This window comes from Pomacea canaliculata, linkage group LG8 (genome assembly GCF_003073045.1).
Source record: "Pomacea canaliculata isolate SZHN2017 linkage group LG8, ASM307304v1, whole genome shotgun sequence".
NCBI lineage: Eukaryota > Metazoa > Mollusca > Gastropoda > Architaenioglossa > Ampullariidae > Pomacea > Pomacea canaliculata.
In genome coordinates, this window is record NC_037597.1 from 12709944 (window position 1) to 12721245 (window position 11302).

The 11302-nt window shown below is 38.1% G+C and overlaps 1 protein-coding gene across 1 annotated transcript; it reads right to left on the reverse strand.

The window, feature by feature from the left end:
• Positions 1–6100: 6100 nt before the first annotated feature.
• On the reverse strand, positions 6101–11300 carry LOC112570343 (DNA-directed RNA polymerase II subunit RPB7). Its single transcript, XM_025248741.1, has 9 exons — positions 11276–11300; positions 11047–11146; positions 9653–9762; positions 9269–9428; positions 7600–7650; positions 7417–7482; positions 6974–7045; positions 6737–6770; positions 6101–6198 (listed from the first exon to the last, which is right to left on the reverse strand). Exons 2-9 carry the CDS (start codon positions 11056–11058, stop codon positions 6185–6187), a joined length of 519 nt encoding a protein of 172 aa, XP_025104526.1. The 5' UTR covers positions 11059–11146; positions 11276–11300; the 3' UTR covers positions 6101–6184.
• Positions 11301–11302: the final 2 nt, after the last annotated feature.

Below are 11302 nucleotides of genomic sequence, written 5' to 3' on the forward strand. Positions count from 1 at the left end.
GAAAATAGCAAGAACAAAAAAAAAAAAAAAAAAAAGTGAGAAGGAAGAAAAACTGACAGATACCAGAAGCCTGTATTTCAGACATGCTTTAGTGCTTTTGGCGAACAGGTTTCATCGTATTTGTTTACATTGGCGCTTTAACTGCACTTTCGATTTAATTCAAAATATTTTATCAACGGTGTGTTAATGCTGCTGATGAAATGGCTATGCTCTTTCTTTTCTTCTATGAGTGTGCGCCAAAGAGAAAGAGTAAAGACGGAGAGAGATAATATCATACACAACTGTATTTTCATCCTCGTGCGAGAGTAGTCTTCATGCTTCGCCAGGTGTGGGAAATCCAAGATTGACTATTTGTCGGTGATGTACCTGTCAGCAGCTGAGGCCAGAGCGTGGTGTGGTAGTCCAACACAAGTATCAGGCCTAGAGAGAAATGTGTGTACTGTAGCAGAGATTCAAACCCGTAACCCCTAACCGTCACTGACCTGGTGACATGCGCACTACCACTGCCCCTGAAACTCCTCCTCCAGGACTGCGAGGCCCTGTGCAAGCGCATGTCTCGTCTATGTTGGGTTACCTTCTTAACCTTATGTAAAGGATAAAAAAATAACCTCAACAATAATGTCTTGTAATGGGAGAGTAAATAACCCATAAATAACAAACTGAACTCCAAATCCGTATTTCATTCTGTAGCTGTGCTGATAGCTCCTGACGTGAATCTGTCGACAGTTACAAGACAGGTAAACTTTAAAAAATATATGGTTGCTCAAAACTGATCGAGTCACTATAAATGTATACGATGTGGATTATGACACTAGTTTCTCGTCTGACACGTATCAAACCATCGCCACCCCAATTCCGACATGAGTGCGTACCGGTATGATTCCGATGGAGTTTGCGATGTAGTTGATAATAAGACTTCCTGTCACATACATCGAGGTGCCGCACGCATGTAACACCATTCATCTTCAGGGTCTGTGTCAAACACGTGCTGCCCGTCTACAGTCGGAATGAGTTAAAGGTTAACACTAGTGCAAAATTATTTTGACTTGAGTCAGTTAAATTCACCAGTTCCCAAAATCTGTCTGAAAGACTCCTCCGTTCACCGGATACAAGTTTTTAACATCGCGAGACGCCATTCCCCACATCACACAAAAGAGGACTCATTGATAGGGTAACATCACAAAAGCATGTGTAAAGCTTCCTCAACGGCTAAGGCTTTCAGTGAAGCATATAACTAGAGTTTAAAGGTATAGTACAGGCTGTGACGGCGGTAATAAGGCTGTGGCTGTGACGTCAGTGAGGGAGAGGAAGTGTCGGCCATTGTTAGGATTTGAACTCAAGTCATCGGTAGTGTGTCGTTAGTTGGATTAATGATATATATTAGTGATAATATATTAGTGATAATGTCCGACAATATGTCATCAGCTTGAGTTCGAGTTGACGTCATCAGAGGACGAGACTTCGTTGAAGCAAACGAGAGTCCTGTGTAATTTCTCTTCTTAAACACAACATCCTATAAAACATTCATCTTTTTCCACATGAACAGACACAAAAATAGACGAGATTCAAACTGGTTCTTTACGAGACTCTAAGCAGTTTTATTTTGCCTTTACAATCCCTTTAATCTACGCATGTCTTTCTTTCTCTCTTTTTTTTTTTTTTAAAAAACTTAACGCTTTTTTTTTTGTGAAAGAAATGACAGCGCTCTACGTTCTCTTACCAGCAACTTTGAACTTAATGTCATGTTTGACTCAGGTTTGCCTTTAATGATGTGTGAGGACAAACACCAAAGACAAGTCTGGAATGTGCTTACTTCGTCACACTTCAGCGACCACGTGGAACCTGATCCCGCGGAGTCTGCATTGGAACACGTGATCTGTCTGTGAAAGCTGCTGCGGTGCCGGCCGCCCTGGACACGACGATGCATCATTTTCCTCGCTCCCTCCGGCCAGCGGGGCTGCGTCGAGCCCACGATGGAGTTCGTAACACATGGAGCTAAAGGCCAGCCTCAGCATTTGTCTGTCTCGACAATCGATTGGTCTTCTCTCCTTTCCCATCCATTCACAAAAACGCGTGTCCGATATACATGCGTTCGCTCATGTGTGGTAGACGGGGATTTGTCCCTACGGTTCCTGCCTGCTGAGCGTCTGAATGAGACAGAACGGTGAATACGTCTGATTCAGCCAATGAAAGATCAGGAAGCGTATGTTAATTACACGTGTCCATGTACTACCGTGACGTAACAGCTTTTGTCTCTTTCGGGTCATGATATTTAAAGGAGTGTGTCCAGATGTTGATGTTTGACAACGTGCATCTCGATGTTGATTTTCGAAGGCTTGTATTTCGGGTTTTCATTCTCAGTTTTAATTTCTATCTTCCAGTGCGCTAAACCCATTCATTGGGAGGGGGAAAGAATACTGTGGTTCTAAGAATCCTTGTGCAACAATCTGAACACCCTTCTCCAACGTATGTTATACGCGACTCGAGTCGACTCGTTCCGTTGTTAGAGGTTCTCTTCATAAAGCCACTTCTAATTTACTTTAACCTGTGCTATATAATTCTCTTGCAGTTTTTTTTTCCCTGCGATCGCAGAATTGAAATCTCTCGTAATGCCGGCAATAGAAAGGTTAATTGGCTCGTGTCACACTAGAAGCTCCCGCCATGATTGTCCTGTTCTTGCAAGAGTGGTAATCCATTGATGGACAGCCCCTTCCTCCTCCCATCCCCGCCACCTCCTCAAGTTGTCAGCCCGTGCGAGCTGAGGAAGCAGAAGCCCACTGAGCTCCATACACAATCATTGAGAAAAGGGAGACAACGCGAACTGGAGGACGCTGGGGTTCCCTTCTAATGGCCAAGCCAGCCAAGACAATCGATGACGTCAGATGGGGGATAATGGAGGAGGTCGATCACGTATGACCAATTTCCGTCGAACTGCGGTTATCTCTGGATATCCTTTAAACTCCCGGCGTGTACAGGAGAGAGCTCGATATCATTTGCTTCTTCACAGAAAATCCTGACAAATTTCTTCTACGGTTCCGAAGAACCAGATTGGAAAAAATTTAATTACACGTACCTTCCTTTCCATTCATGTAGAAGAGTTGCTGGAAATTGTATTAATATAAAGTTATTGCATTAAAGCCATGGCTTGCAAGTAGCTATGTCCATGCCTTTTGCAAAAAAAAAAAAAAAATGCATACCCTTTATTCTACCCTCCAGATTATGCAATATATAATCAACATAAATGTTGAAGCCCGGACCTTTACATCGAAATAAGGTTATCTGTTGATGGCTTTTTCCAGATGATTAAAGTTCTGGGATGCTAGTATTAATCGGGAATAGGAAAAATCATATTTGGACGAGTTTAGTTTTTATAAAATGTCCATCAAGCACATAAAATAATGAAAAGAAAATCAGTCTAAAATAGCGTACAAGCTTGTAGATTTTTTTTTTCACCCTGAGAGTGCTGCATATCACGCCATTGGTAAATTCGCTTTACGATACTTCTGCAAAATGACGCCCCTCGGCAACACCTCCAGCCTATATGATTACTCACACTCGATTGCCAGGTAGCCAGATGGCCTTTCTGGTGTTGTTATATCTCATAAGCCCCAGCTCTAGAACTAAAAATAACTAATGAGGTAAGCGGAAGTGTGGAAAGAAAGACAAAAACTAGCTGTGTAGTTACTCCATTCTTGAATATTTTTAGATGTTTGTAATAGCAGAAAAGCTACGTACAGTTTACATAGAAAAGCTACAGTATGCATTTAGCAATTATATTTTAAAATTAAAGATGAAAATAAATGCAGTTAGCATCACAGATCGATCAAACACGGTTTGTGGACAGCTTTAATTGTTTTGTTTGCTTGTTTGTTTTTTCCGGGGGAAGGGGTTGCATTAAAAAAGTACCTTCAGCTCACAGACTTCAAGGAGTCTGTGCTTCAGTTGTTCAATGGCAAAAATCAGGTTTTCGTCTTTTAGGAATGTTACAGAATGAAGGGTTTTGTGACAGTTCCAGTGAATGTTGTTTCGCTCAGTCTGCCCTCTACCAAAACAAATACACATACAAACACCCACATTTGGCCACATAAAATAACTAACGTGCAATTTTATTCATACTCTTTGCACAAACTGCTGTTTTATTTATTTTTATAAACGACAATAAACCCTTCAGAATAGTTTGAGATCCGATTCTACACGTACAATGAACGACAAATCCCGGCACAAATTCGATCATATTGTACCTATTATCAGCCAGAAATTCTGCAAGCTACTAATTTCATGTCCCTAGAGAATCACGAGTCTTGGGCCCCGGCGCGCCGTCGATCAGTACGCCGTTAGCCAGTAGTTGGATGGCTAATAACGTGTAGCAGCTAAAACGCGTTTAAAGTATGAACAGTTCACCTGACTGCTCAGCGTTTAGCCATTCAGCTGGCGCCCTAGCGATTTGCTATGCATCCAGCCCCACATTTGTTTCCGCAGCCGGGCACTCTACACAGTTTTGTGGTGACGTAGCTGGTGGAAAGTGGAACGAAAGCTGGAGAAAACGTCTGGGCCATTAGGCTAATGGAAAGCTCGACCACAGCGGTTTCCCCAGCCCCGATCCGAACCTGATAAGACAGGAAAGCGATTCATTGAATAATTGCTTCTTGTCTCTGCGGTCAGCGTAAGCCTGTTGGGTCAGATGCGAATATTACCTGAAACAGTGGACTGCGGTCAAAAACAAAACTCATGTGCAAACTATTCGAGTCGTGGGGGAAGGGAGGGGTTGGCGTCAGAAACGATGTCAAGAACGCGCCCCCCTGACTTAACAACTTCTGCTGTAGGTCAGTAAGCAAGTGAAATTCACCTATGAATTTGATCGTTTAACGTTCATTCAGGTGGCATAGACTTCAAAGTCTGGAGAACAAATTATTCGTGGTCAGCAGGTTAGCGGTCGATCAAAAGACATGATTAAAAGGCAATGTCTAGAGTACGTGTGGTCAAAAGATCATGGTGAGCTTTTTTCCCCCCAGGACACACAAGGAGGCCTTTGTTTAACGTCGACTATCCTGCGTAGTTTTACAAAACCATTGGAAGCTGAAAGAGTAAACAGGCCCGCTTTGTGACCACGAGCTGTACGTACTGCTTTATTGCGACATAAAATTAATAAACTAAGCAAGAAACGTTTCTCGGTCATACAGACAACTGTGGATAACCTTACTCTGCCATTGTTTGGAGTAGCGTCCCTTTTCATTTAATGACAATGGTGACCGGGTTACTTATCGGGTGACTAATTCTCATTGAAAAATTGTAGTCCCGTCTCGATGATTGTGATGATTAAATAATAAATGTATGTGTTCTATGGAAAAATCGATCGCTGCAGTAGTATTTGCTAATAAAGAGTGATTCCTCAGCCATGTTCAGGAAGTTATGTGAACTTCAAGATGGGATAGGGGGCCAGGGAATAAGCCTTTCACTTGCACATAACATGAAATGGACTGCTAGAGGGATAGAATAAGGCCATAAAATAGTTCTTACCCGACTGACCAGTGTTTACAGTGCATTAATATAAAACTAACCTGGCCTTGTGCAAGATTTCCTGCATCTGAAGTTAATGAATTTAAACATTAAGTGCGGAGGAAGGGGTAGGTCCTCATGCATACGGTCAATAGCCTTGTGTTATGCTGGCAGGGAAGCTGATATTCAAGAAAAAAAAAAAAATTCCATTCCTCTGTCTGCCAGAATAAATAAGGTGATCTGTAAGACCAGCTGTTTAGAAAGCTTTCCAAGAAAATGCCACAATTACCACTCAAAAGTACAATTTCTGGTCTGGATACAAAATATTTTTGTCTACATGCATCATTGTAAAGTTGCAAATCTTATATTAATATGTTGTCTAAAGTTGTGAAAGTTCCGTTAGAGATTTGGTCACTAACAGTAATCAGCCACTAAATACTCTCTTATGAACATTTAAAACCTTCGCCATGAAATGATGGTCTGTGCAGGTTACAAACTTCCATCATGTTGGCTACTTTAATGTTGAATATGACTACTAGTAACATATGAAGATGTAATTATTTTTTATTCGCACACCCACATTAATAACACACATACTAAGAAGTCAACTTTTAAATGAATTTATTTAGCTGATGATTTTATGTACAAGATGAGACGATTCATCACAAAATGAAGCCCCTTGACCCCCTCAGCTGACAAGACCTGGAGGAAAAAGAAATCCCTAGATCAGCATAAGAAGTAAACATGATTGCATATAATAAGCAAAATGATAAGTCTCTTTTTTGTTAGTTTCCTTGCAATGACAAGGATAATGACTAATTTAATCCTAGTGGAATCAGTAGTAATAGTAGGAGCATAGCAGTAGTAATATTAATCATAATAAAGAGAACTTATACAGATAATATATACTACATTTTCTCATAGGGTATCAAGCTCAAAACGCTCCACAAAAAATAATACAAAAGGTAAAAATTTACAACACAAGCAATATCTTTCAAGAATTTAGTATTTTTTTAAAGAAAAAACCCTAACACATTAGTTGATATTAAAAGCCCTGATCTCAAATGTTCAGGCAACTAAATGATTCCTTCCTATTAGCCTGTCTTAACCAGACAATACATAAATGAACATTTGACCAAGTTTGTCAAAATGTACATATAATCATATGTAAAAGCTTGGTTGAACATTTTCTCAATTAAGAAGAGCCTTTAGAGTCAGAAAACTTTTTGTAATAAATTACCCAAAAAGTCGTCCATGAGTGTTCCGATCGCAAACTGAAAAACAGAAGTTAAAGTCATAAAACAGCATCAAATTTATCTAAGAATGCAGTTTCAACTTTAAATCATCTGCATATTCATACGTAAATAGCACATCCTCCTTCCATAAGTTTACTTTTACTAATATTCCTTTTTATATATATATATACTCTTGGTGAAGAAAAAAAATATTTAAAATGGTTATGACACAAAGGTCTCACAATGTCCTTGGCATCCACTCTTGTACCAACTATCCTGATTCTGATCTCATCATCAGGCTGAATGACAATATCCTGAAAGAGAACAGCAAAACCATTTAAGCTCTTCAAGCTTCTAATCATACATTTCTGTGTCCAAAAAAAACAGGATTGGCAATAATATTTACTCTAGCACCAAAGATTTAATCACTGAATTACAAGATTCACACATCCCCAAGTGGCAACAACTGTAAATCTCATTATCCTAAGCATTTTCCTAAGTATTTTTTTTAATGTGTGTGTGAAGTATGCAAATGTGCATGTAAATGCATGTGCATGATAAAGAGAGCCAATTAACCTTATAAATATTTATTCTATAGTTTAAATAAAGCAATTTAGTTTTCTACATAAAGCACAGTGAGCCTGGCTTTCACTTGAGTATAGCATTCTGTAAGCATCCAACTCACCTCATCTTTTGTTTTGTAACAGGGTGGGTTGGAGCTTGGATCAAACTCCATGTCTGCTGGAATGGACTGAAAAGAAAAAGATATACACAGAATAGACTGCTTCTGTTAATTCAGGTGTCTATGCATGTAAATGACCTCAGAAGTCTGAAGCAAATGCACACCCTTATGCAAGCATGTACTTACATGTCTTGAAATGAAGCATGACAGTGGTCCGATGTCTGTGAACAATCCAACCTGCACAAAACATAATTTCCTCATGACTACATAATAGCAACATAATTTCCTCATAAGTGCATAATTACAAAATATACACTATTCTCCTTTTACACTTTACTTTTGTATTTGATGATTATACTATAATCTTAATTCTCCACAGAATGTGCTTTGATGTGGCAGCTTCAACACTGAAATTTTAAATGACCTAAGCAAAAATCATAGTTATTCTTGTTAGCAATTGACTTGAGAATGTATTTCTAAATTTAAGACCTTCCCTTTATACATGCCAGTTTGGGCATATTAGTGAATGTATATATTTCACCAACTTCAATCAAACATCAAATCAAAAATGTAAAGCAAACTTTAACTCATTGGCAACATGACATTCACATTCAAATGTCCAACATTTTCAAAAAAATCCTAAAAAATAATCTAAATAGGATCAAAGTTATAATTTTGTTTACAACGGTCATAATATGCAAAAGTGAACATTTCTTTGCTCAGTTAATCATGAAAGAGACTTTCCTGTAAATCCAAATAAATTAAGTATATCGCAATGACATTTCCAAAAAACCAGTTTTGGACACAGGGTTACACAAAATGTGTGATCAATGGGATCTGTAATCAGAATTTTCATTGTTGCTGACATCTTCAGCAGAGCTCATGTAGAGATTCAAGGCTTAAGTCTTTAAAAGTTGACTTGTTGACATCAGCCATATTGACGGGAGCCATTGTATTGTCATTTTTTTTTAAAAGATGCATCCAGAAAAACTCAAAATATTTGAAGACAACTTCCTGTTTCCCTGAAGAGACAAAGCTTTGTTCAAACATGGTTCACCCAGTTAAATGATTGGATTTTATCCTTTTTTGTATGCAAAGCTTTAGAGTAAAAATTCTAGAATATGACAGGAATGCTTGTGTAGCTAGAACCTATGAGAGGTTATAATCTTCGTAATCCTAGGGCTTGAACTGCTAGAAAGTATATTATTCATCAGACTTTGTTTTAAAATTCAAAACACTGATTTTGGAATGGTAGTGTCTGTTAGTACCCAAATGAAATATATGATATGAAATCTGTGATGCATACGCAACTTCTAACATTCTTCCCAGCATGCAACTGCTCTCAAAAGGTGATAGTCCTTGCACGAACTAATATCCCTGGACTGCTGGCAGACAATTTTTTCCAGTTAACTGCTAAAATGAGGCATGAGACAAGAAAGCTTCCGGTTTATTCACATTTCAGATTAACAACTAAAATGAGGCATGATACAAGAAAGCTTCTGGTTTAGTCACATTCTTTGTTATGGCTCACCAAGGCAAACAGCGGATTACTTCGCAAGAGGCTAAGTGTTGGTCTTGGCAGACAGATAGCAATCCACCTATATACGTATGTGGTCCTTGCTTAGTCTCTTGTACAATAAATATTTCCCCTTCTATTGTGATCTACTAATAGTTTCTCCTTAATAAAAGTTGATCAAGCTGATAACTTATAGCCCTCTCCAATCTATTTTTTTTCTATTAAACAAAGCTGATTCATAAGGTAATGTTAGGGCAGGAAATGATAGCAGATATATGGAATAAACGGTACCAAAATATAAATCATTGCTTTGTCTTGTAACCAGATATTTTTTTTTACCTTATTCACTTGTGTCACAACAGCGTCCAGAACTTCTCCTTTGAAGGGTCTGAATACAATGGCTTTATATCTCACAGGGTATATAACAAACCCACGACCTGGCTGAATCATGCCAGCACCAATATTGTCTATTGTTGTTACAGCTATTACAAAACCATACCTGGAATAAAAATGCAAAATCATGACCCTCCATTCTTTCTCTTCCATATAATTTACTTCTTTTAATTATTCATTTATTTTCTACTTTATTGGATGGTATTTAGATGAAGAAAATAGCTATTTCTGAGCTGCAAAAGGTTTCAATGAAGATTCCAAAAAATATGCTCATATCTTTTACTTCTGAACCAAATAGCACACAATAAATCATATTTTTATGGAACATACTTTCCAGTGCAAGTTCCTTCAACTTCTGTGAAGAGTTTTTGCTTTACTATGTTCAAAAGGTTTGGCCCAAAGTAACGAGGATGGAGTAGAATGTCATGCTCCAAAGATACCTGAAATCACCAAAACCAGCTTGGCTAAAGGAAATAAAAACTTAAGCATGTTTTTCATGTTAAAAATATAAATGAAATGTCACAAATATTCTATTCCTGAAGATAAAAAACTACCATTCTCTCAGCTTTGATATATTGACTATAAATGATAGTATAATAAAAATATATGTGTCCATCCCATCTGGCCAGTGCTTAGGATTACTGTCAGAAATTCTCTTGCTATTAGCAGAGCTTCTTTCTAGAAATAATTCTGTCAATTTCTCAGTTTCACACACTGCACAGCCTGTAGTATGGAAAAGTTGTAGCTATCAAAGATGTAGAAGATAAGCAGAAAAAAATGGATCATGGGTACAATGTTCTAATATGTATCCATGTATGGGTAGCCCTTTGTTTCTATGCAACTGGATCATTTTTAAGTAAGAGAATATGTGTGTGTGTGCTGATGTGGCAGTTATTGCCAAGGTAATAGCATGTTGGATTGTCAGAAGAATCCCTTCAGCATGACAGTGGATTCTTTCCTGATCAACATAAGTCAGAGTCTAACTCAGGAATTATTCTACATTAATGGCTGGTTTTCCAATGTCTTTAGATGCGTGCACCAAGACAGAATGAAAACAAATAAGTAAATAGAAAAAATGTCACTTACTAAATGCACAGGTAATATGTTTTAGCTAATTACTTTTTAAAACAAACCACCACTATGATCAAACCGCTGGTACACCTATAAATTGTTACATTAAAATTTTCTCTAAGTTTAAACCAAAACGAACACTAACTTTGGAACAAATGTGTTGCATGACACCACGAACTTTACCAGCTGGGCCTAATTATGCTGATGAAAAAAACCCTAAAATATCTCTATCACAAGGTTTTTTAAAGGCAATTCATTAACGGCACACAGTTCCCCGCTCCCCTCACCTGTGTATTATTTGCTCACCTACAGTTCTCTCTGTTCTGTGGGTAACCGATACCTATGTTGTTCAAACAATTTAAATGTGCCCACTGGGTAACGCATTTGTGCGGTAACTTACTTTTTCTCAGAAACCACAATAATTTTCACTCTTTAACAAACCTGCGGATAAAAATTAATCGTCTAAAAGCATCTTTTTGAACACTTGTGTGGCAACTGTTGCACAATTACTTACCCTAAGCACTGAATCCCTGACTTACTGAAAACACACATGTACCATGTCTTGCATATATGACCCATCTTCTCAAAAGTTTATAAAGTTTCCAAATAAATGAAGTTTGAAATGGCTAGCGCTCTGATATATAACTACTTACATGGTAAAACATTTCGCTGGTTTCGCTTTTGTGGCGCAAATCCGTGAAACTTGCTACAAAGCAGATGCTCCCACAAATCCCACCAACACAACATAAGGTACTGCAATCCAAGACAGGAAGTTCATCAAAACATTTCTGAAGCCACATTTTCGAATTCTCGAAAATATAAAACTTACATTAAATCTGTACTAAAAGGTTTAGTTTAGGTAAATACATAATATTTGATCACCTATTTCATTTTTCAAGAATGGTTTGA

Coding starts and splice junctions, on each gene's coding strand:
- LOC112570343 (XM_025248741.1), bottom strand. Junction 9,429..9,652: donor GAAGGAACTTGCACTGGAAA/GTATGTTCCATA, acceptor TTTTTATTCCAG/GTATGGTTTTGTAATAGCTG. Junction 7,651..9,268: donor TTGTGACACAAGTGAATAAG/GTAAAAAAAAAT, acceptor TGTTTTGTGCAG/GTTGGATTGTTCACAGACAT.